The sequence below is a fragment of the Hippoglossus hippoglossus genome, chromosome 22 (genome assembly GCF_009819705.1).
Source record: "Hippoglossus hippoglossus isolate fHipHip1 chromosome 22, fHipHip1.pri, whole genome shotgun sequence".
NCBI classification, from domain to species: domain Eukaryota; kingdom Metazoa; phylum Chordata; class Actinopteri; order Pleuronectiformes; family Pleuronectidae; genus Hippoglossus; species Hippoglossus hippoglossus.
Genome location: NC_047172.1, coordinates 14,797,726 through 14,822,174, shown reverse-complemented (window position 1 = coordinate 14,822,174; position 24,449 = coordinate 14,797,726). Strand labels below are relative to the sequence as shown.

At 41.7% G+C, this 24,449-nt stretch overlaps 2 protein-coding genes across 3 annotated transcripts in view; one reads left to right on the top strand and one right to left on the bottom strand.

Annotated features, from left to right (window-relative positions):
- Positions 1-1,433: 1,433 nt before the first annotated feature.
- LOC117755995 (thrombospondin-1-like) lies at positions 1,434-10,365 on the top strand. Its single transcript, XM_034576258.1, has 22 exons — positions 1,434-1,624; positions 1,719-1,800; positions 2,115-2,674; positions 2,773-2,851; positions 2,990-3,079; positions 3,186-3,295; positions 3,654-3,779; positions 4,191-4,287; positions 4,386-4,559; positions 4,657-4,833; positions 4,917-5,090; positions 5,211-5,491; positions 5,576-5,794; positions 5,900-6,007; positions 6,428-6,587; positions 6,696-6,814; positions 7,218-7,452; positions 7,547-7,774; positions 7,870-8,141; positions 8,240-8,337; positions 8,432-8,571; positions 8,664-10,365. Exons 2-22 carry the CDS (start codon positions 1,737-1,739, stop codon positions 8,669-8,671), a joined length of 3,519 nt encoding a protein of 1,172 aa, XP_034432149.1. The 5' UTR covers positions 1,434-1,624; positions 1,719-1,736; the 3' UTR covers positions 8,672-10,365.
- A 2,673-nt stretch (positions 10,366-13,038) lies between these two features.
- fsip1 (fibrous sheath interacting protein 1) overlaps positions 13,039-24,449 on the bottom strand; it is a 29,816-nt gene continuing 18,405 nt past the window's right edge. The window contains exons 9-11 of one of the 2 annotated variants that reach the window (XM_034576259.1): positions 23,021-23,173; positions 13,374-13,477; positions 13,039-13,321 (exon numbers count right to left, since the gene is read on the bottom strand). In XM_034576259.1, the coding sequence (XP_034432150.1) occupies position 13,321; positions 13,374-13,477; positions 23,021-23,173 (258 nt within the window). In that variant the 3' untranslated portion in view covers positions 13,039-13,320. The other variant, XM_034576260.1, reaches the window with a different exon arrangement.

Sequence of the window (24,449 nt, the reverse complement as noted above, 5' to 3'; positions counted from 1 at the left end):
TGCATGAAAAAGTAGTTAAAGCTATCTCAACCAGTTACAACAGTATAATGCAGCATGAAAATACATCAACAATCTAATAATTATATCATATTATTGGGTGGATTCAGGAATTTTTTAATCAATTTCTTTAACATTGTGAGATGGGGTGTTTATTTTTTTTACATTTTTGAAAATTCCCCAGAGAATAAATTATGGATCTTGATGAAAAAAAACATGACATATTTATGGGACAGATTTTTATGAGTGTAATTTGGGGTAGTTTGATTGAATTTATGGGGACTGCCTCCACTGTATGCTATTTAAAAATAGTTTAGAATAAATCATTTTAATACGCAAAGGTTTGCATGAAGGACTTTTCTTAAAACTGATGTACTACTGAGACGATCTGAGTACTTCAGCCTACAAATAGATTCAAATCTGTCCAAACAGTAATGACTATAAGAAAGGAGGTGAACAATTTGAAATCAATATATACATATATTACATTTATCAGCTTTTCTTAATCCAACAGAGACAGTGTTTATGTGAGTTTTCAATGGATAAGATATGAAATTCTGTCATTTTCCACCTGTTTTCAACATCAGTTGTATTTTTTGATGAAAGAATACATTCACACTGGTTCAAAACTGACTTTGACAATACTTGTACAGACTTTAGTCATTGTATACATTCATATATCCTATAACCATAACCCAAACCCTTATTACTTAATAAGTACTTGTCAAGGTTACTTCGTTTTACTACTCATTGTTTTGTTTGTTTTTTATTCTTCCAAGGTTTCTTTCAAAAAACAACACAGCGACAAGTATCATCCTCTCACTCTCACTCAGGCAAATACATTCATTACTCAATGAGTCCCCTGGCGGTCAGACGAGTAACAGCAACATAAGGAGTGCACCATGAACCAGTCTGCTGTATGTCATTAATATAAACTGGATTTAACATCTGAGTGTAGGGTATGAAATCCAATTTAAAGTTTTATATGACTTTTAAATCTGCTCTTAACTGGTTTTGTGTTACCCGTCGACTCAACTAATTGGCCTACTCATTTTTTTGGATCATATTTAAAAAGAAAGAAAGAAAAAAAGGGAAATATTTTTAGAAAAGGACATTTTTTTATGAATTTGACACTATTGGACGAGTGATCAGACTTATATTTGACCGGAAACGACCACGTCTTGGCTGAGGTGCGTGTATGAAATATTTTTCCGGTGATGGAAATTCAGCTCAGGAATGCATTCATCCCTCCTCTCTCTCTCCCTCTCTCGCTGTGTCTCTCTCTGTGTGTGTGTTAGTCTCGGATATTACTGTGACTGGCTGTGAGGTAAGAAAACAAGTCCCTCCCTCTCTGCTGCAACCCTCCCATTGGTGCAGACTGAGCTAAGGAATGTCCTTAAACTGTTTAAATAGCTCCTGCATTGGTGAGACAAGTCAGAGGAATAAGTGAAAACACCGGAATAAAATGAGCAGGAGCTCAGAGACACTTTTATTTATTCCAATCTGATGAGCTTCAAGCAGAACTGAAGGAGGAGAGACGGGATAAATACATCTGACTACCAAGGACTTTCCTCTTCTTCTTCTTCATTTTTTTAATCTTTCCCAGCAAGTTAGTTTTATTCTAAAGGTTTGTGGATTATTTTTTATTATAATATCATTAGTATTCATTGATGAGCAGATGTAGACTATAGATGTTTAACTTGATGTTATTCTGGTTGCAGTTTAGTTGAGATTTCAAGATGATGCTGTGTGGCATCTTTTTGCTGTTGATGCTTTGGAGGTGCGAAGGTGCAAGACTGGCAGGTGAGAATGGAAAATGACTCACTGACTTATTTTACCTGTTAAAACTTTTCCCTTATAATAGAAATAAATGTTTCTTAAAGGGACTTAAATTGTTACTGTTATATTCAGGTTAGAGTGAAAGTTAATTACACAATACATTTTTTTTTAGAATATATTAATCTTTATAATAAAAACTGTATTTTTACAAATGTTCTACAGTCATTGTTATAGTTCTGTTAGATTGTTTTTCTTTGTTTTCCTTCATCTTCTTGGAGACAGTCATTATGACGATAAATAAATAATTGACTGGTGTCTGTCCTCTCGTCTTGCTGCAGAGAATCGTGATGATAACAGTGTATATGACTTATTCGACCTGGCACAAGTCGGCAAGAGAAACCACGGGGTGAGCGTGGTGAAAGGTGCGGACCCCTACAGCCCCGCATACAAGGTCCTGAACGCAGACCTGATCCCCCCCGTCCCAGACAGCATCTTCAGGGACCTCCTTGACTCCATTCAGGCCGAGAGGGGCTTCCTTCTCCTCGCCAACCTCAAGCAGTTCAAGAGGAGCCGCGGCAGCCTCCTCACCATCGAGAAGAGCGATGGATCCGGACCCATCTTTGAGATCATCTCCAACGGCAAGGCGAGCACCCTGGACTTGGTCTACTCGACCGTGAGCCAGCAGCAGGTGGTGTCCATTGAGGACGCAGACTTGGCCACCGGACACTGGAAGAACATCACATTGTTCGTGCAGGATGACCGCGCTCAGCTCTTTGTTGGCTGCGAGGAGATCAACGTGTCAGAGCTGGATGTGCCCATCCAGAAGGTGCTGACCCAGGAGGTGGCAGACATCGCCAGGCTCAGGGTTGGAAAGGGGGCTGTAAAGGAAAGATTCATGGTATGAAAAAAATGTGTCTAATAATTAAAAATAATATATATTTGTGCACTGCATTTTGTGCTCACATAATACCTGAACTTGAACTCTTTTTTCATCAGGGAGTCCTTCAGAATGTGCGCTTTGTCTTTGGGACAACTATCGAAGCCATACTGAGAAATAAGGGTTGCCAGAGTGGAGGTAAAGAGTTAAGATCAAAATTATAAAATATATGTTTTCCCCATAAATGACTTGATCTTATGCAAACATATGTAGGTGTAAAAGGATGTAAAAAAAAACTACCACAATTCATTGCCTTCTCTCTTCTTTCCCCAATAGCATCCTTAACTGATGTCATGACCTTGGACAACCCAGTCAACGGCTCCAGTCCTGCCATTAGGACTGATTACACCGGCCACAAATCCAAAGGTGAGATCTCTCCTCTGCAAAGAGACAAGTCTGTGCTTCTGTTTTACTAAATGTTAAGAGTTGAGGTGACACAGAATTTATTGGATTCTCCTTTTCTGTTATTCAGATGTGCAGTCTGTCTGTGGCCTCTCCTGTGAGGACATCGCCAGCATGTTTAAGGAGCTCAAGAGTCTCGGTGTAGTTGTCAAACAGCTGTCGCAGAAGCTCGGCAAAGTGGTAAGCTTGAAGGGTCATCAGGGTCTGCTCTTCGTCATCATTTGCTCCCCTCTATTTCCCCTCCTCCCCTCTCCTCTCCATCTTTCCCCCCCTGCTTCCAGTTTACGCATTACCAGTGCGTGGCCACTTGTCGCTGTAATGGCAGTCCCCGGCCAAGTCCTTAATGAGACCCATGTGAATACACAAATATGTTTGGCGGCTGATTGCATTTGCACTGCTTCACTAGAGTCAAGCAATGTCTTAATCACAGTGTTGGTTAGTGATTCATTTGTGCTGGAACCTTGGCAAAGTGAAAGTTTTCCATTCTCCATCCTGAGCAACCCCGTTTTCTCTCTCTGCCTCCCTTTCCGTCCCCTAGTCTGAGGACAGCAATCTGCTGATGAATCAAATGAACATCCACAATGGAGTTTGCTTCCACAATGGCATCGTGCACAAGGACAAAGATGAATGGACCGTGGACGGCTGCACTGAGTGCACCTGCCAGGTAAGTGTCACCACACCTGCTGGAATGCAACTGTCGGCTGAGGCCAGACATCTATTATGTTTCCTGTATCCTGGCTGTAATGAAGTGTTAATGTTATAATCACACTGCTCCTGTCTGAAATCCATCAACACTTCTTTTGCACTATAAACATAGCAGCATGGTTCCTTTTCCCCACTGTAACATCTAGTGAAGGGTGTCAGTGTATTGTGTAATTAGTTAGGTGTTAGTGGGAGAGTGTTCTTGAGTTCTATCAACACAGCAGGAGTGTTATGTCTCTGATAAAGATCACTCCCTTGTGAAATACAGCAATTAGGCTTGGAAAAGCACCAGGAAAGCCTGTTTTTTCCACAGCCCGTCAGGCATTCATTTCACTCGTTATTCTTGTACTAATTCGACCGTTCCTTTATCCAGAACTCTGCTACTGTGTGTCGCAAAATCTCCTGCCCTCTGATCCCATGTGCTAATGCCACCGTGCCCGACGGAGAGTGCTGCCCTCGCTGTGGAACACGTAAGCCTAATTTTCAATTTATCCGATTTTTGATTACATTTGTCACCTGATCTTGTTCAAAGTAATAAACCTTTAACTTTTTATCCCACCCCCCACAGCGAGTGACTATGCTGAGGATGGATGGTCTCCCTGGTCTGAATGGACCCATTGTTCAGTGACTTGTGGTCGTGGCATCCAGCAACGTGGACGCTCCTGTGACCGCATCAACAGCAATTGTGAGGGCACATCTGTCCAGACCCGTGACTGCTATCCTCAGGAATGTGACAAACGCTGTAAGTCACTCAGTATTACAAACAGTACAGTATCACACAACCAGAGTGATATTATCAATTTCATAGCATGATGAATTAATTGGTGTGTTGCTCACAGTCAAACAGGATGGTGGTTGGAGTCACTGGTCCCCCTGGTCTTCATGCACTGTGACCTGTGGCGAGGGGGTCATCACCCGAATCCGCCTCTGCAACTCTCCCACGCCCCAGTTGGATGGCAGGGACTGCCAGGGAGACGGACGTCAGACTGAAATATGCCAGAAGTCGCCTTGCCCTAGTAAGTTTTCAGCCCCAAAGTATATAACAATGTGTGCACATTTGAGGCGAAAAAATTTATATTCCTTTTTATTTATCTTTCAGTCAATGGAGGTTGGGGACCTTGGTCACCATGGGACACCTGCACTGTTACTTGTGGCGGAGGAGTTCAGACCCGCAAACGTCTCTGCTCTGACCCCGTCCCCAAATATGGTGGAAAAGACTGTGTTGGTGATGCCACCACGTCTCAATTGTGCAACAAACAGGACTGTCCTATTGGTGAGCATTTAAAATCAAATTTAAAAAGTTTAATTCACAACACATTTCCCTTTTAAAGTATAGATATAGACTCCTTTATTATCATGCAGTACAATATGAATGAATTACTTCTTTCTACAGATGGTTGTCTGTCCAGCCCATGCTTCTCTGGCACAAAGTGCACCAGCTTCCCTGATGGTACTTTCAGGTGTGGCAAGTGTCCACTTGGCTATCGTGGTAATGGCGTCATCTGCAAGGACATTGATGAGTGTAAAGAAGTACCTGATGCTTGCCACACTCATAACGGAATCCATCGCTGTGAGAATACTGAACCTGGTTACAACTGTATGCCTTGCCCCACACGTTTCTCTGGTCCTCAGCCCTTTGGAAGAGGAGTGGAACAGGCAACTGCTAAAAAACAGGTTTGATTTATTACTTACTATCTATTTTTGTAGCTAGTGGGCTAGTTACCTGGATTTTGGCTTATCCTCTGCTATTTTCTTCAGGTTTGTACGCCTCGTAACCCTTGCCAGGATGGTACCCATGACTGCAATAAAAATGCAAAATGCATCTACTTGGGCGTCTTCTCCGACTCCATGTTCCGCTGCGAGTGCAGGCCAGGATACGCCGGGAATGGCCTGATCTGTGGCGAGGACACTGACCTGGATGGATGGCCCAACACTAACCTGCTGTGTGTGGAGAACGCTACCTACCACTGCAAGAAGGTAGCCAGACCCCATGTGGACAGAAATACCAAAGGCCATTATTACCCAGCTGCACTCTATTATTGTGATGATTGCCTCCTTAACCACCCTTTTGTTCCCTCATAGGATAACTGCCCCAACCTTCCCAACTCTGGTCAGGAAGACCATGACAAAGATGGCCTGGGTGATGAATGTGACCATGATGATGACAATGATAGGATCCCCGATGATAGGGTGAGTCATTACAGCAGTTTTATTTAGCCTCAAGCTGTGCTTTCCTCAGAGACCAGACATAGCAATCAGCTGCAGCCATCCTTCCTCTGGGCAGTAGGAATGTGTAGTCCCCGTGTTTGTGTGCTTTCAACAGAGAGCTAGAATGGAAAGGCAGCAGCATAGGAATTGTTTAATATAATTTCAGCATGAAGCCAGGATTGAGGATGAGGTGGCTTGATGCCCATATTTCTGAGTGTAGATTTGGCAAGTTGGGCAAGAAAAATGTTGTGGTAGAAATTACCGGCTCTCATGCAGTGGAATATCACATTCCAGTGACAGTAAGAAAAGAAAAAAAGCCCTCGAAAGCAAAGTTTTGTTCCTTTACATATAATTTCTTTGACCTACTTTAACAAATGAATTTATATTTCTTTATGATTTTAGGACAATTGCCCAAGAGTGTACAACCCTGCCCAGTACGACGCAGACAGGGATGATGTTGGCGACAGTTGTGACAACTGTGTCTACGAGGCCAACACTGACCAAACCGACACTGACAACAATGGAGAGGGTGATGCCTGTGCAGTTGACATTGATGGCGATGGTAGGAGATTTCCCTAACTTCTGTCCAAGAAACGTTGTCATTTCCTCAGCATTCAAAGAACAGTTACACAGTCCTAAAGGCTAAGACGAGTATGTTTTGATTGAACAGGCATTCTGAATGAGAACGACAACTGCCCCTATGTTTACAATGTGGACCAGAGAGATACTGATAGAGATGGTGTGGGAGACCATTGTGACAACTGCCCTCTGGAGCACAATCCTGATCAGGTAACGACAGATCTCACCTTTCGCATTCCAATTACAGCAACTGATCATTATAGTACAATCTCTCATGTACCTTTGTTGAAGTTCCATTAACACCGCAAACATTTTAATGAAAGAGAGGAATGTTACAGCTTAAAGGAAAGAACAATGCAAAGCTCCGTGTTCTTTTCTCTATTGATCCACCTTTGGAATACATATGGATATGTAGTTCTGCTTAGTTGGACACTTGACATTTATCTGAAGAGACATTGCTTACATACATGAAAACAAGGGGCCACACTTCCTCTCATATCGAGGCTGGTGGGAAAATAGTGGCGGGACTCATTTGAAGGGAGGACAAGTGTCTAACAGTGTGACAGTCAGTCTTTGAGAAATCTTATTATAAATTAATTATTTTCTCCTGCAGTTCGACTCGGACTCAGATCTCATTGGAGACAAGTGCGACAACAACCAGGACATTGACGAGGACGGTCACCAGAACAACTTGGACAACTGCCCCTACATCCCTAATGCCAACCAGGCAGACCATGACAAGGATGGCAAGGGTGATGCCTGTGACCATGATGACGACAATGACGGCATCCCCGATGAAAAAGACAACTGTCGATTGGCCTTTAACCCTGATCAACTGGATTCTGATGGTGAGTCAGTCTTTCACTGAGTCAAACCGGGTCTTTTAGAAATTAGCTCCTTCTTGTAATGTTTTTTTAAAATATTAATATTTTTTGTTTTCAGGTGATGGCCGTGGTGATGTGTGCAAAGACGATTTTGATCAAGACAATGTTCTGGACATCAATGACGTGTGTCCGGAGAACTTTGCCATCAGCGAAACAGACTTCCGCAGATTCCAGATGGTTCCTCTGGACCCCAAGGGTACCTCCCAGATTGACCCCAACTGGGTGGTCCGGCATCAGGGCAAGGAGTTGGTCCAGACAGTCAACTGTGATCCTGGCATTGCTGTTGGTACGTTATATACAGACAGACATCTCACTACAAATACACACACAGACACTAAGTAGTAGCCAACCATTTCTGAACCATCACCTCTCTCACTTCAGGTTATGATGAGTTCAGTGCGGTGGATTTCAGCGGAACATTCTTCATCAACACGGACAGAGATGATGATTACGCTGGGTTTGTGTTTGGCTACCAGTCCAGCTCACGCTTCTACACGGTCATGTGGAAACAGATCACGCAGACCTACTGGTCCCAAACACCCACAAAAGCTCAAGGCTACTCTGGCCTGTCAATCAAAGTGGTCAACTCCACCACTGGCCCTGGTGAGCACCTGAGGAATGCCCTGTGGCACACCGGGGACACCCCAGGACAGGTGAGCTTGGATTCATTGACTTGAGTTTAAGATGTCAGATAGAAGTTATCACAATGTTTGACTGTTTCTCATCAACCTTTAAAATTCTTCTTCTCCAGGTTCGCACTCTGTGGCACGACCCCAAGAACATCGGCTGGAAGGACTTCACTGCCTACAGATGGCACCTGATCCATAGACCCAAGACTGGACTTATCAGGTAAGCTGAAATCCTCATGCAGTCTTTCACTCAACTGTAAACCTGCGCACTTTACTTTGAAAAAGGAGCTCATGTTTTACCTTTATATTTTCAGAGTGGTCATGTATGAAGGCAAGAGAATCATGGCTGATACTGGAAACATCTTTGACAAGACATACGCTGGTGGGCGACTAGGCTTGTACGTCTTCTCTCAGGAGATGGTTTACTTCTCAGACCTCAAATACGAATGCAGAGGTAAGCACATAAGTGATGTTTTATTCTTAAGTACAACTTCATCACCTTAGACTTTTTTTTGTAACATGAATTCTGTCATTCATTTCTTTCAGATACATAAATGGACCACAGAGCCTTGCGGATGAATGTATCAGTCTGTCAATATGAATATATAAAAACGAGACCTGGATCGAAATATCTTTGACCTTTTCCTTGAGAAATGCACATTGGAGGAATGACGAGCAAGTGAGCTGAAGTGAGGTAAACTGACCTCAGGATTTAAAGCCAAATGAAAGTTCGATGACGATTCTGCACCACTGCACCAAACTCAAATGTTGAGCGCAGCTCTGCTCAGAAGACATTGGCCGACTCACTTTGTGCTCTGATCTATATTGGAAAAGGGCCACATTTTATTGCTTTGCACACCTGAACTGTTGTTGGTTGGAGGTTTTCCTCTGTGGATGAGGGACCAAAGAGTGCTTGATGTTTTTAATTTTCCTTTTTTTTGCTTTTGAGCATTAATCTACATCTGCTGTGGGCTCAAAGCTTGTGTCAGCATGAAGAAAGCAGTAGTACTTTCTTAGGCCGGGGTAAATATGCCCCTTGAAGGAACCGTTGAGGGACCATGGACAGTATGGACTGACTGTTGCTTTTAAAGAGAGTGAATGGTGTTAGTGTGTTTCTGCATGTGTGCCACCCAACTGAGTCAAAATTTGTTTTGAATTCTATTGATGACCCCTCCCCCACACATTCAAAAAGACCTGTATATACAAGGTCTTGTATTTAGCTGACGCTTAGGACTGGCCCAAAGTCTTGGTCTTCTCAGGAAAGAGCACTAGAAGAAAATGAGGATCGCACAAAATGCAGGACAGCACAGGCCCCAAAGCAAGCACATCGCACACTGCTTTGGACAGTAACTATTAGCAAATATTATGTTCCTATCTCTAATCTTTACTGAAAGCGTCAAGGGACGTAAACATCAAGGGCCAGTCTACTTCCTGATATGAGTTAACCATTGTAAGTATGGCTGTTTGTATTTACGTATTCATCATAGAGGCTTTAATTCTCGTTCATCTTTGCACCTTGCCATCTTAGAATGTTATTAGCAACCAAGTAAATGAAATCACTATCCACTTGTGGCAAGATAAAGCATTACATGTGACCAAAACAGTTAAATATATCACTATCGCCATTCGTTGCTTCTGCACAGTGTGCATGACTGGTGTGCCTGAGCTTGTGTGTACATTTCTGACAAGGGGAAATCAAATGAAACCCTTTATGTACAAATATTACCTCATTAATTCTTTCTGTATTGAGGCCAGCAATACACAAGAATCACATTTCTTAGCAACAGAGTATAAATTGGTTGGCTTCTTTTTTTTTTAAGCAAGACTTTAGTATCATTCATATGCTGTATATAAGATATTTTTGTAGCAAAAGAAGCCCAAACAGGAACGTAAAGGATTAAAACAAATGTTGTCTTTACTATGATGTATTTGACGTATTTCCTGTGCATTTTTTTTGGATAAATTATTGTGTCTGTTTTATGTTGAGGTTATTTCATTTGTGTAGATATATGCTATTTAAATAATTTATCTAGAAGCGTAGCCTCATATGGAAGCGTTTCTGTCTGTATAAACTTATTTGCACACTGACATGAGGATGTCTTTGTTATTTTGTTTTTTTTGTACGTCTTTTTTTAATTATTAGTGAAGCTTTTCTATAAACGTTGTTTTATAGTTTCTACCCTAAGTGCTGTTTATATTCCTACCTGTTATTTTGTAATGTCAAGTGAACAATAAACACTTACCAAGTGTCTTGGACAATCGGTGACTTTTTGGGGGGGCAAACAAAAGTTGGAGAGTTAGTCATATCCACTTTGATTGAAGTTTCGTACATTGAGAAGCAAAGGGAGCCGGGCCACACTTTGTCGAGTGACTGGAACCCATTAGCCGAGTCTGGTGAAGCCTTGGAGAGAGGGAGTATCCTCGGTAGTCAACAGCAGGAAAACTCAACATGAAGTATAACCCACTTAAAATGCACATCCATAAAGATCTGATTACAAACGAAAGATGGCATCTCCTTACACCTTCAAAAGACACAATCCATGCTTCTTGTGGGGCAGAACTTCCAGCCGTGGCTGTGGTCCCAACTCATGCCAGTGAGAATGTGCATTGTGGAACAAAACTTGTCAAAACACCATAGATGAGGTATCTACATCAGCAGTTCACTGACTGTGATGCTGTGCACCAGCATATCATCTGCAAAAAGAATTCCGACTGCTAATTTAGATCTTCCCCAGGGCCAGAAAAGGCTGTAATCTAAGGCACCAGTGAGGGTCATGACAGAAAACCCAAACAGTCTCAGTATGCCGCCAGTCTCTTTACATTAGAAGTGACCTCATTCTTACCATTCTGAGCTCACTGTGTTTCCATTACCCGTAATGAGCAGAATTTCTGTCCTCCTGAAAATATATCACATCAATGACATGGATGGTGTTTGTAAAATGGGGACTAATGTGTGAATGAAGGCGTTACAAACATATGGAATTTGTATAAAACTCAAGTCTGACCGAGTGTGGTCATTCTGAAAAGTGACTGCATGCGCTCTGTCAGACGTGTGCAGGGGCGTCTGTTTAGATTCCTGGGCAGATAGCGATAGCAGGCCTCTCATCTGGGTTTGACCTTAGAGGGCTCACCTGGCTGACGTGTTTTCAATCCGGAGGAATGTGAGCTAATTCCTGTCGGTGAGATGGGGTCAGAATGTGTGGCTGAGGTGAAGAGTGAGACGAATGGGCCCGTAGGTGTCCGGAGTGCCAGGAGAGAGGAAAGGCGTGACCTCTGGGCTGAGGTCAGCCAGGTGCAGACCGGCTACTCGCGCCGTGCAAGCAGGAACAAATAGGAACTGTCTGAGCAGCTTCAGCAAATCTCCAAAACAAACCAAAGGGGATGATTTTTAGAGATATAGAAATCGTTTGTCAGGGGTTGTCCGGATTTTTGGAAATGAAAATAAAGCTCGAACGAGGTCACACAGGCTGCAGTTTCAGAAGATCCTACTAATCTGACCCACTCTGAAGCAGATCACCTATAGAGGTAGGAATGGCAGGAATGTTTGGAGCTGAAGCGGATGTGAGTATCACTCATGTTGAGCATACATCCTCATTAACAGCCACGCTGGATGTCTGATCACACGTAACTAACACGCAGTACTATATTTCATGCCCAGACTTGACCCCACAGACACTGTTTTAGGCAAATTTTTATGTTTGCAGGAGAACATTCTGTGGCGAGCGCACACAGTTGTTAGGTTTAATGACAGTAATTTGCTGTTCTCATCTATGATACCTTTTAGAAAGGGTGGCCCAGCTGCTCCTTGCCCTCGAGCTAAGAAATATAAAAACAAATACAAATGATGCATTCACGCTGTATACACCCCAATCAGGTGAAACTATTTAATATATTGTTATAATGGCATTTCATCATGATGTCATGTTGATTTCATTACAACCATATGATGATGAATGTTATAATAAATAAGATTATCTCCCATATCTTATTCTGTGCCAAAGTTAAATCATTACTACACTATATGATGTAATTTTCTGACTTCATAGGGATGTCATGGTGATGTCATTCCAACTATGTCATCAAAAATAATTTTATATCTATATAAGCTTTGGGTCGTGTCAATAGTTCAATAGGATGCAGATATTTGAGAAAATTGACTTTTGAACTACATGGGACTTCTTTGTGACTTGTTCATGACGTCACTTATCTAATGATACATGATGGGGAATACATGTCTGAGCAATATAAGCTTCGGCTCATATAGGATGCTGAGATACGTCCAAATATGCTTTTTTGAACAAATGCCATTTGACTTCTTCTTGGGTTTCCCTAATAATGATGGAGATATATTGGAAAATAGTTTTTTCAGAACAAATTTTTGTCGACCTTGACCTTTGACCATTCAATATTTTACCCACCCAGTTACTGTTGCCACCAACCTGGTGAAAATCTATCCGTATGTTGTTAAGTTACTTTGTTCACACACACATAGGCCAATATGCCAACATGCAAGGTAACAACAGAAGGCAAATCAGCTGTATATGTTAGGATCTGGCAGCATGACTCTCCATCCTCTCCTGGCTGGGGTGTTTTTCCCTGTATCTCCTGAGTTTGTTTTCCAGGGCGTGGCTAAGTCACCCTCCTCCTACCTGAGTTTCCCCTCCTCATCATCAAGTACAGCTGATATCAATCTGGCTCACTACCCAGCCTAATTCCTGTTGCATAAAAACCCCTGGTGTGTCAGATCCTCTGTTTTCCCACAAGGTAATCAAGCTCTTGACTCTGTGTTTTCTACCCTTGCTTTTAATATTTTGGGGATTTTTAGATTGAGATTGCTGCTCACTTCATCTCTCCTGTGCTCACACTACCAGTCCCTCTGTTTGTCTGCCGTGCCTTGGAAGTTTTTTTTGTATTTTTTGAAGACTCAACGGAACCTCCTGCTCTTTTGTTCACCTGAAATCTGCAATCTTGGTTCCTGAAAACTAGTAATTATAACAATACGTTGAAAACGCCAATTAGGATAAAAAGTTTACTAATACTGACACATTGTGAATCATGTTTGTTCTTTGTCATTTTATGTAAATGGCTATAAGACATGTTAGTTATATCTCCATAAATCTTAGAGCTGTTACATGTGTCTCTCGACGTCCCAGCCAAGATGTAACATTTTAGACGGACTCTCTGATAACAAGGCTTCAGATCATACAGTCTATGCTTCAGATTGAAGCGGTCAGTGTGTCTTCTGAAGGGTCTCATCATGTCGTGTCAGTCGTCTCCAGCTGCAGGCTCCAACACTCAGTCAGCTCACATTCCTCCAGCAGTCTGAGTAGCTCCTCCTCCGTGAGGTCTGCAGACTCGTTCTGCAAAAATACACAGACAATACGTACGATATTAGAAGTATAAGTCAAGAATGTGTTTGCGTGAAAACACAGAAACCCACCATTTTATTACAACCACTCCACACAGACCTCTGGTAGGAGTATCAATGTCACATTATTACAGGAGTCACGATGCCATGGTTAGACTCTGGGCTGCCTCACTTTGTGTGTTTGCCTCTGTTCTCCGTTGCTTGTGTGGCTGATTGTCCCCAGTTTGCACTTCTCGCTGTCTGCCTGTGTGCTCCACCAGACCCTTCAGTCTCCCGTGTGGTACAATCATCATGGCCAAGTTCTAGTCTGTGATTCCTCAAGGGATTTTAGCATCGATTTTTTTATTTGCCACCTCAAGCTCCATCCTTGTTATCTGTCTCCTGATTACATCTTTGCCTCACCACCTATCCTGGTCTCCTGCTCGCAGTTAGATCATCACCTCATTGGCTGCCCTGCTCAGCCTCCAGACCCCATTACCTCACCTGGTTCCACAATCCAGAGATTCCTATCCTGCTCCTCACCTACGACACAAACCTCAAACCAAAGATGACCTAACCAAAAGAAACAGTTTTTTAAAAACTGCTTGTACTTTGCATTTTGGATCATAATCAAGTCACGATATATATATATCTATATATCTATTTTATTTTTCATCTTAACTGCTCATATCTTCTTCCATAACATCCTCCCGAGACCTGTTCCCATTACGAAAGATTCTTTACTGGGCTTAAAACTCTGTTTTCACAAATCCAGATGTAACTTTAATGCATGACCTGCGATAACAGTGGCAGTACATAATAATAATAAGGTGCACTGCTGAGATTGTCCCCTGTGCCTAGTTGGAAGCTGTCTGGGAAAAAAACACTTCCAGTTGGATATTACCACTGTGTTTTGTTTTTTTTGTCCGACTCCTCACAGGCAGCCTTCTGGGACTGCATGTGAGTTCAAGGCGGAGAGACAGCCTTCCTAAAGTAGGTTATGAGGAGAGGGGTGGGTTTCAGAATTTTAATAGACGTCAATATGTTTCCATGGAAGTGTTTTTTCTATTTAGCAACAGCAAGTAAAGTCTTTGATTTCAAATAATTTGACAAAACTTTTGATTCCTAATAAGAGACATGACTAATTTACCAATGCATGAATGCTCATAGACAGTTGCCATCTCTTGGTGTGAGGATCCTGTACTGTGTTTAGACAGCTGCAACTCAACAGTCAATTTGTTCCAATAATATCAACTCATTACCTTTCGTGACATAAGCAATAACCCAGAAATGTGTCCGGGAAAGCAGGGCTTTAAAACCTCTGGAGTAGAAAGGTAATCATTGTCTTCTTTCTCTCAGCATGTGCGCTGGTGTTTCTAGCTGTGATCCCAGTCGAACAGAATGTCCCTGGCCTTCAAATAAGGAACTCCTGTGATCCAGTCATTCTGACCGTGATCCAGATAAGAGCAGATAAAAGTCTTAAAGCAGGATTCATTGGTTGTTTTCCCCAAATTGCGGCAACAAAACAATCTTTAAACACATCATTATCACCTTATGAAAGATTAGGTTGCCAAAGTGTTATTAAGCTGTTTTCTTTTTGTACATTCACACGGCAACATAAGGATTCATTTGGAATCGTGCTGGTTGACACCTAATTCATCAATGCTTACTCTTGAGGGAAATATTTGGCTATTTAGCAGCTAAATGTTTATGAGATAAAAGCTACTATGTGTGCCAGATGTTTGGTTCTGGGGTTTTTGAGAACAGAACTTTTTTTTACAGAACAATTTTCAGGAAGAAAATTGGTTCACAGCTTAGCTTTTATCTTGTTTTTTTGTTTTAATGCAATTGCAACAATCCAAACAAGAAATAACGTCGCTTTCAGACATGACTTCCAGGTAAAACCTGGAGAATTGCCTACGGAGTTTACCCTGCCTTTCAGTCTGCCTTTCAAACATGCACAATGCAGCGGGAGGTTCTCTGCACAGATGTTTTTGTATTTTTTCAATCCAACAAATTATTAAATTAGATTGTTTTCCTATTTTCCATATTACAGCGGCCACATGAAAATAATCAATAACTTGTATTGAAACTAGCACAGTGTGACTTATCTCAGACCCGTGGCCGTGCTGTTGTTTTCACCTTTTTCTTGCAATCCCGCTGAGTCGCTCAAGACAACATCACATTCCTGTGTCTCATCCACCCCGCTAGCTGAAGCTAATACTCCATCGATCATCTGTATTCCTCCTCTGATCCGACCACCCTCTGAAAACTCTCCAGCCTCTCGCCAGGTCCCAGTGGCTGATAGACATCTCTACCAGTCAATCCTGTCCATGTTCAAAGTCCTCCACAGTGTAATGACACCCTTTCGGTCATGGGGGGTTGGCCCGTGTTACTCTTTTATGATCCCTGCAATTACCTAGACGCATGTCATCTTATACCACAGGCCACAGGCACCATGGACACATTCCAGCAGCGATGCCCCCTGCAACACTCTGTGTTTTTGTACCTTGACATTCATGTAGAGAGAAATGGCCTTTTGCCTGTGCACTTGACCTTCAACCATAAATGGCGGAGGGGGGGCAGATCCTTGGTATGTTTCTTTGTGTATGTACATAACTATATGCCTAATGACATCTTAGCTTCTAGGCATACACTTAGCTTCCCTTCCATGGTTACCCCTCACAGAAAAAAATGATTTGTTTGAAATTGCATTAATTTGCACAAACAAAAGTGAGCCATTACTGCAACGTGAGACGTATGGCACAAAAAATGAAATCACTGGTGGTCAATTACCGGCATGTAACTGTTTGAGAGCTCGTGAATGGGCCAATATAAAAAGTGCCCCACCGGCTGAAGTATTAATAGCCAGAGCTGCCTTTAACCAGTACCAGCCGTCTCGGAGATGGCAACTGAAAGTTAAGACTTTCCTAAAGACAGGAGAGAAAAAAGAGATGAAGGAAAGAAAGAGTGCTTTTTACTGTGCTGACAAAATGCTGTGACCTGTGGCAGTTGTGGTTGACCTCAGGTACCCTTAATACGAGGGTGCCTTGCGGATGACTGATATGTTTTTCTGTCTGAATGTCTGTCTACTCTCTGCAGAGAGAGTTAAACTAAAGCATTAAAGCTACATCAGCTCATCTCAGTCCATCCGCTGAAGCTGCAGCAGCAGACCTACGTTCAGTAAACATGAGGAATTTGATTGAGTTTTCCTCAGTGAGAGAAAAACAACAATGTAAAGCCTGGTTAGAAGTAAATAAATAGTGTATAAACACTGTAATACTATCAGACAACGAAAGTGATGAACAGAACATGAGAGGTTAAAACATTGGTCACAAGCAGGCAAATTTCTTTTTTTAAGCTGCTGCAGTCAAAGGCTGCATGTGGGCCGTTGTGTGAGCTGTTACACTTGAAGCAGATTTTGGAGTCATTCCCAGCTTTATGGAAAGACAATACTCATCTACAAATATCACCCCGTGCATTTTATACGGAACACTGGCTAAATCACAACAAAGAAATAATAGTGGAAAAATGACAATGTGATAGAATACTGTCGCCTCACAACAAGAAGGTTCTTGGTTCGGTTGCATATTCTTGCAGTGTCTGCATGTGTTTTCTCCGGGGACTGCGGCTGAAACAGTCCCAAGACATGTAGATTGGGGGTTAGGTTAATTGGGAGACTCTAAATTGAACGTAGGTGTGTTTATGAGTGTGAATGGTTGTTTATCTCTGTATACCGGCCATGTAATACATCATTACTAAAATCATTTGTCATGGCCTTTACTCGTCTTCCTTGTGCATTTGAATAGCATGAAAATGACAATGAGTTTAATGTGTTGTTTGCCCCCCAGACACGGGCGTACAGTTCCTCTCCCAACAATCAATGGAAGGGTGGAGGAACCCCCTGACCTTCAGTGAAGTATAAAAGTTCTCAGTTCTTGTGTTGTATCAGTTTCTAGCAGATAGTTGAATCTGACAAAGCCAGAGCTGTTCAGCCCCACAGCTATCTGCCCTGCAATGGACCACCGCCTCTGTACAGCTCACTGTTGGCTCCTGTAAGCGCACAGTGCAGGGCCGCTCGGGTTTCAAGGTCGCTGACTTCAGTCACATACCTCGGCTTTATCGGCCACAGACCCGGGGGCCGATACTTCACTAATACAGGGAGGAATTCTCTTCATTACACCATATTTGCTTTAGATGCTGATACAAATTTGTGATGTGAGCCAGCATTTGTGACATCATTGTAAATGTATCTTGGTTAGATGATATAACAAGTTTGTCAGATAGTGTGGATACTATACAGTATAATGTAGTTAAGGTTTATTCTGCAGAACTTCCTCGACGGCAGTATGTTGAAGTGATCGTTGGCTGAATCCCAATATCCTCACTTCAACCCGTTATTTTCACACATGGGAGCGTGCACATGTGCTGTATGCATAAAAAATGTTGTGCATGTGGACACAGTCTTTGTGTCTGTGTGCATGTGACTTATACTGTATTTTACTCACGTTGTTGTGACTGAGCCGTTAAATGAGAAAATAACCTCTTCAATTCTCAGGCTCCAACTGCTTCAGTGATGTCATGAACACACAGTGGAAGTTTAATGTTGATTTCTCTCAAATGTTGTTCATGTGAGATCTGAGCTGTTTTAAAACTAGATTTTCACATTTTGGCAGAAGTCAGTAGGTTTACGCAAAACATTTGGATCTGGACGAAGGCGCGGATCTCGGATTTTTTTTCTTTGGATAATTTTCTTTATCAATGCAACAAAGTTTTTTTTATATATGTTTTCACAAATTTGCCAGAGATAATTCATGGATCCTCAATTTCAAAATCTGTTCTGTTTACAGGAATGACATCATATGGTGTGTGATTTGACAAAAAATCTTGATATATGAAAGAAAATCATTGCCACTATAATCTGAACTATATCAGAAACATAATACCAAATTTGAAATGTTATATCAACTAAATATTTTGTGTTGACATTTAAAAGCCACAATATTTGACACTGAAAATGTTTTTCTTTACTTGTGCTGTCTGACGTTCACTTTGTGGAATTTCAATTTGTTCCAATTCTGTTGTTTTGACTTGGTATTCTATTTGATGATATACTAGAAGAGACTATATATTATATTACACAATGTATGACCAAAAACTTTCTCTTTTGAAAAAGAAAATGCATTATACAGCTGCAGTTATTATTATAACAGATATACTGTTTTAACAGATATACTGTTATAATAATAACTGCAGCTGTATTTTTCCTTCACAAAAGACTTACGCCAGTGTGAAGAGAGTGGTATTAAAGGGATAGCTCACAGAAAAATGAAAATTAATTCAATCAAAGCATAAAATGCCTCCATGTTGCGCGTGTGGTGTCATCCAAGTGTCCGGAAGCCCCAACATTAATATTCTACTCAAAACGGCATCATTTACACCAGATTTTAAGCCTAAAATTCCACAACCGGAAATAGTGATGCTAGCGGACGTAGCAATGCTAACGTGCACCGCGCGCTTGTCCTTGGGAGAGTGTGTGCAGGTTTCTGCTTAGTCTGTGAGAATATGGAAGCGCCTCTGAGAAGATTATCAGAGGACTTTAAGGCTTAAAACACGGTGTAAATGAGGCTGTTTCGAGTCAATTATGAATGTCGGGGCTTGTGTACACTTGGATGACACCACACAAGCAGTAGGAGGCATGTTATGTTTTTTTTCTGGGTTATTTTTACGTCTGAAGAAGGGGTCCCCAGTTACTTCAATTGTATTGGATTTAGCTGCAACACTTTTTACCCCTGAGAGGAAGATGATGAGTGAATTTTCATTTTTCGGTGAACTGTCCTTTTAAGTAAAGAATCCCTTTCTCTTCATGAATCCTCTTTGCTGGTGAAACCTGACTCATATTCTGAGGAAAACCGCTGAGTTGCCAGAACGACTGGGGGCTCAAAACGTTGGCCTGAAAAGTAGAAAGATCTGATCGGTCATGGATGAGTGGTCCCTTTGAACTACAAGGGCTGTAGGTGTGTGTGTTTCGATTTAATACGCAATCAGTGTCATGTGTAGACATTATTAGATGAAGATATAACCACCTTTAACACAAGTTCTGAAAAACAAATTCATATTTCAGCCTCAGTGGAAATAAAGAGTCAAATATTGAGTGTATAAAGATGTGAACTCCTGAAATCTGAGACCAGAGCATCACGTAAAATAACAAATTTGTCCTAAGTTACTCAATATGTGAGTTGTGACCAAAACACAGAGTGCTGTTTGTCTTCCTGTATCATAGAAAAACACAAGAGCCAAAAGAGCCTTAATTTGAGGGAGATATGAGAGAGAAAGTATGATTGATGATGTTGACCATATTAAACAGATTTATGAATCCATCCTGCTTTACGGTAAATGTTGGGATTGTCCTTCCTTTCGCAGTTGATGTAGGAAAGCAGCCAATTAAAGTTGAAGCAAAACTCTAGATCAATTGTTGAGTAACTTCGACTTAACTATGTTGTTTTTGAAATGAATAACAGAGCAGCAAGAGTCAAACAAAAACCACCTTTCTTGATAGAGGAAAGGACGGAGCCTTTCGTGCACAGACAAACAGCTAAAGAAGAAATCTAAAGGTGAAAGGGGAGATTCTTTGGCAAAGCAGTGACCTGCACTGGAAGGGGTCTTGCTTGGATGGAGAGGAGGGAGAAGCAGAGATGACGCACACAATCACTGGTCTCAGATCTGAATCCACATTAACACGGCTTTTGTTTGAATAAATCACCAGGTAACTCTCCGGACAAACACTTGATTTCTTAACATCACACACTGGAATCAATCAGGCTGAAGTAGTGAAGGAATCTGTAGCCACAGCTACAACGCATGAGACATTTTCCACCTCTGCAGTAAGTGGTGCGCTGCAGCAGCTGGCCAGACTAAACACAGAGCAGCACGGTTCCCACTTGCAGGGAAAACATTTAATATCCAATCCATCTCTGGGTTTTTTTTGCAGATATATGGTACAGTAAAACATTTTTATTGCAAACATATTGCTAAAGCAAATTCACAGACTGTCAACCTCTTACATTGGCTTCCTCCTCTGGAATTCAAGATTCAAAGTTGTTGCTCCTGTCATCACCGACTATAAGTGGACAAAGATAAAACTGCTCCTTGAAAAGTCTTGACGGACAGAGAAGCAAACAGCGTCATCCGGGCCAATGCATCCCAGCTTTTATACGTTTAATTTTGGACTGAATATTCAAAATAATTACGATCGACTCCTATGAGGCAGTATTAGTGGTTTACTGTTCGGGAACTGGAGCCTTGCTCGTGAAAAGAGAAAAATCTGGTTCTAAATTGAAAGAATAATTAAAAATGCTACCAATACTCGTACATAAGGGAAATGTTTGGCACTTTGGGGAATATGCTTATTTATATTCTTGTGGAGTTAGTTGAGACCATTGATATCACAAGCTAAGCTATAAGTATCTCTTGTTTCTCACTTTACAGTGTTATTGCTCTCCTCATTTTACTCTTTTAAGAAGTACCTACATCTTTCAAAATGATGAACAAATATTTTAAAGGAGACATATACATGCTCATGTTCATAATTTTAATTCGGGTTATTACCCACATTTTTTTTTACATGCTCTTATGTTCAGAAAATGCACCACTTTCCTCACTGTCCATTGCTGCAGTTCTTCTTTTCAGCCTCTGCCTGAAACACTTGGTTTTAGCTCCTGTCTCTTTAAAGCCCCCCCTCCAGATGAAGCCCAATCTGCTCTGACTGGCCCAGTTGGCCAACTTTGTGATTGGTCAACTGCTTGCAGCGCATGTAGGAAATGTCAGCGTCCTCTCTTGCTTTACCTGGCTTTGTTAGGGTGCGTGCCAGACTACACACTTGGTGTCTACTTTGCAAATGTGGAGCACTATGACATGAAAAGTATGTATTTTTTAATCATACCAGTATTAGCAGCTTTGAGGAATACTTGCTTGATCTGAAAGGATATTCTTTCCCTAGGACTCTGACTTTATTGCTCAAAGCAACACAACAAAAAAACAAACTGACCCCCTCTTAGTTATTGTGCTGTTAAATCCACCAGAGAACTATGCACAACCCCTGCGTGGTTGGTACACACTTCAGGTGCAAAAGGACTGTGAGGAGACGCTTGAGTTACGGATGTTATACAAATCAACTTTATGAGCAACTGTAGCTGTGTGAAAGTGTTTAAGAATGCCCTCCCACGCAAATTCCGCACAAATAAATCTCCTCCAACCACAAAACAAGCCTGGTAGCACTATGAACGTACACAGTGAGGATGCTGTTTACATTGCAGACACACACTGCAGTGACACACAGCTAAATGCAAAGTGTGTTCAGCACCAGTTGTTAAGAGACTGGTGGTTTTGATGTTATGTAATTATAATGAAAGAACAGTTTCCTATAAGCTTGACTTAATTGGCAAAGAAATTCCCTTTGTTTCTGCTTATTAAGACCGGGAATAGGTTTGAGGTTTCTTGGCATGGTGCCTTGTTTGATGTAAGGGAGTGGCGCACACTACACACGTTAGTGGAGTTTATTACCTCACTGTGCATCTTTTATGTTAAAATTAGGCATATACCTCACACTGTGGTTCATCAGTGTTAGAAAAGATGTGTTGGATGATACATTTAAATGTGTCCTCCATCCACAGCAGCACTTAAACGAAAACAAACAGGTAGGTTGTTGCGCAAGACCGAAAGAAGCTTACCCAACTGAACAATGACTAAGTCAAACCGATGAATTTATCACGTGTTTTCAAAGGAATAAATGTCAGAGACAGCAGAAATCAGGCCTATTCACCTTTGTTTCATGGAACATTCTTGTGTTGCGCCTTTAGCTACTGGGTTTTGGGAGAGAGAGCGACCGTTCTGTGGTTGTAACTCTACAGCGGCTCTTAAAACCAGACACAGCTCAATGGTTTCCAGGAAACGCTATGGAGCGCGGACATCGGATCTCTGAGAAGAATGCTTGAAAGCAATGAAAACACCACGGAGGACACAAAGCTATCAGTGTAGTACACGTCCATCCTCGCCCTCAGAACAAGGCCGCATACAAATAACAGCAGAACGAGAACTATATCGCTCTGTTCAAAAACAGCCTATGACAACTCATATTAAACTGTATATTGAGCCAGTTAGTGATACAAAGAGAAAGAAGTAAAATGAAGAAAAAGAGGAAATATTACGGGCCTGCAGAGACACGATTATTTCATGTGATTTCATCGTCCCCCCTGTGAGAATGACGTATGAGCTGTGAGCTTGAAATACTTTTTTCACTCACATGTCTACGAGCAGAACCTCTGAGGAGTGTTGTAACACAGACACTGTGTGGACACACTTACTCGAGTGAATTCAATGTGTTTTGTTGTGTGATCATTCCGCTTTGCTTTAATTTGATTTAAGTTATGATTAAGATGATTTATAGCAAGTCCCCAGGAAATGAGTGCAAGTCAGTGTAACGTGCTCTGAAGACCGGGAGAAACTTCTGTGTGTGTGTGTGCGTGTGTGTGAATGAACGTAGCTGTTTTGAACTTACAGTCATCTCTGGGCTGTGGCCCAGGATCTCCAGCTGCTGTTGGATCTCTTGGAGCTGCCTCTCCAGCCCTCTCCTCTCCTTTCTATCCTGCAGGACCTTCTCTCCTGGCTGCGGGTCCCAATCGCACTTCCAGCCAACCTCTGAACCGCGGCCCTGATACACAACAGACAAGACTGTTTCTCACAGGAAGCAAACAACACATTTCACGTGTAGGTGCTCTACTACAGCTTATGACGGTCACTCTGAAACATTTAGAAAACAGATTAAAACCATATCTTTTAACAGCTCCAAGTTTCCTGAGTTATAGTTCGCTTATCTCTATAAAAAATTTCATCATCGAGGTTTGGCCTTAAGACGTAGAGGTGAATATACAATACACCACAGCTCTATCCTGCTTTTTACAGACCACACAGTAAAATCAGGTACTTATTTAGGTCTTGAGCAAGTTTAACACAAGGCTGAGCCAGAGCTGCAGTCTACATGGGTCCGTCATAAATCACACATTTATGGCATCCACATGCAGTGGGTTGACACAGTAAACCACAAGCTGCATCCAAAGCAAACTCTGAAATTGGGTCAGGAGGAAATAGGAGCGTCATGTCTGGAGAACCATCAACGGGCAGCTGATAAGTGAGAGGATTATCATTCTGACCAAATGTTGGATCTTTCACTACGACTAGTCACACAGATGGAACGATCCAAAGTGAGGTCATCCGCTACAAATTACATATTTTAGGAAGTCCGTTTTTTTTTAATATTAAAACCGGTCACACAGCTGTCACATGGTTTGCCAACACTGAGATGCAACATCACAATGAAAGAATAGCATTGGTGGATGCAGCCTGATGATCAGTAGCTATAGGCGCTAAAGTATAATTGTGGTAAATCTCAAAGTTAAACTTGTATAATCCATTCACACACCACCCACTGTATATATATATTTAGTATGGATGGAAACTTCATGGTCAAATGAACAATATCTTAGCAACAGACAAGTAAAGGACCTGTGTATCCCTCTAAAAATACACTGCCACTCTATAAAACCAGCGGCTATGTCCAAAAAAATTGTTGGGACTGAAAGGATGTTGCCAACCACAGGACTGTTTTGGAGTGTCAATCCAGTGCCATGTGGTTGAAATCTCCATCTCTGTTGGTTAGTCTGGATGCCAGGCAGGCGTATGTATGATCCAATAAAGTCGAAATTGATGGATATTTCATGAAATGTCGACAACTCAAGGGAGACTCAAATACAGCGTAATGGTTGGTTGCAGGCGACAGAAGGAACCAGCAGAAATTATGAACTTAACTTAAACACCGAGAAGCTGAATCTGCTTTGACACATTTCGATTAAGGAAGTATTAAGTAGGAGGAGAGGTCATTTAAGTCGAGCCAGCATGTAGAGAAGACGAGTGAATGCTTCTCTTAATGA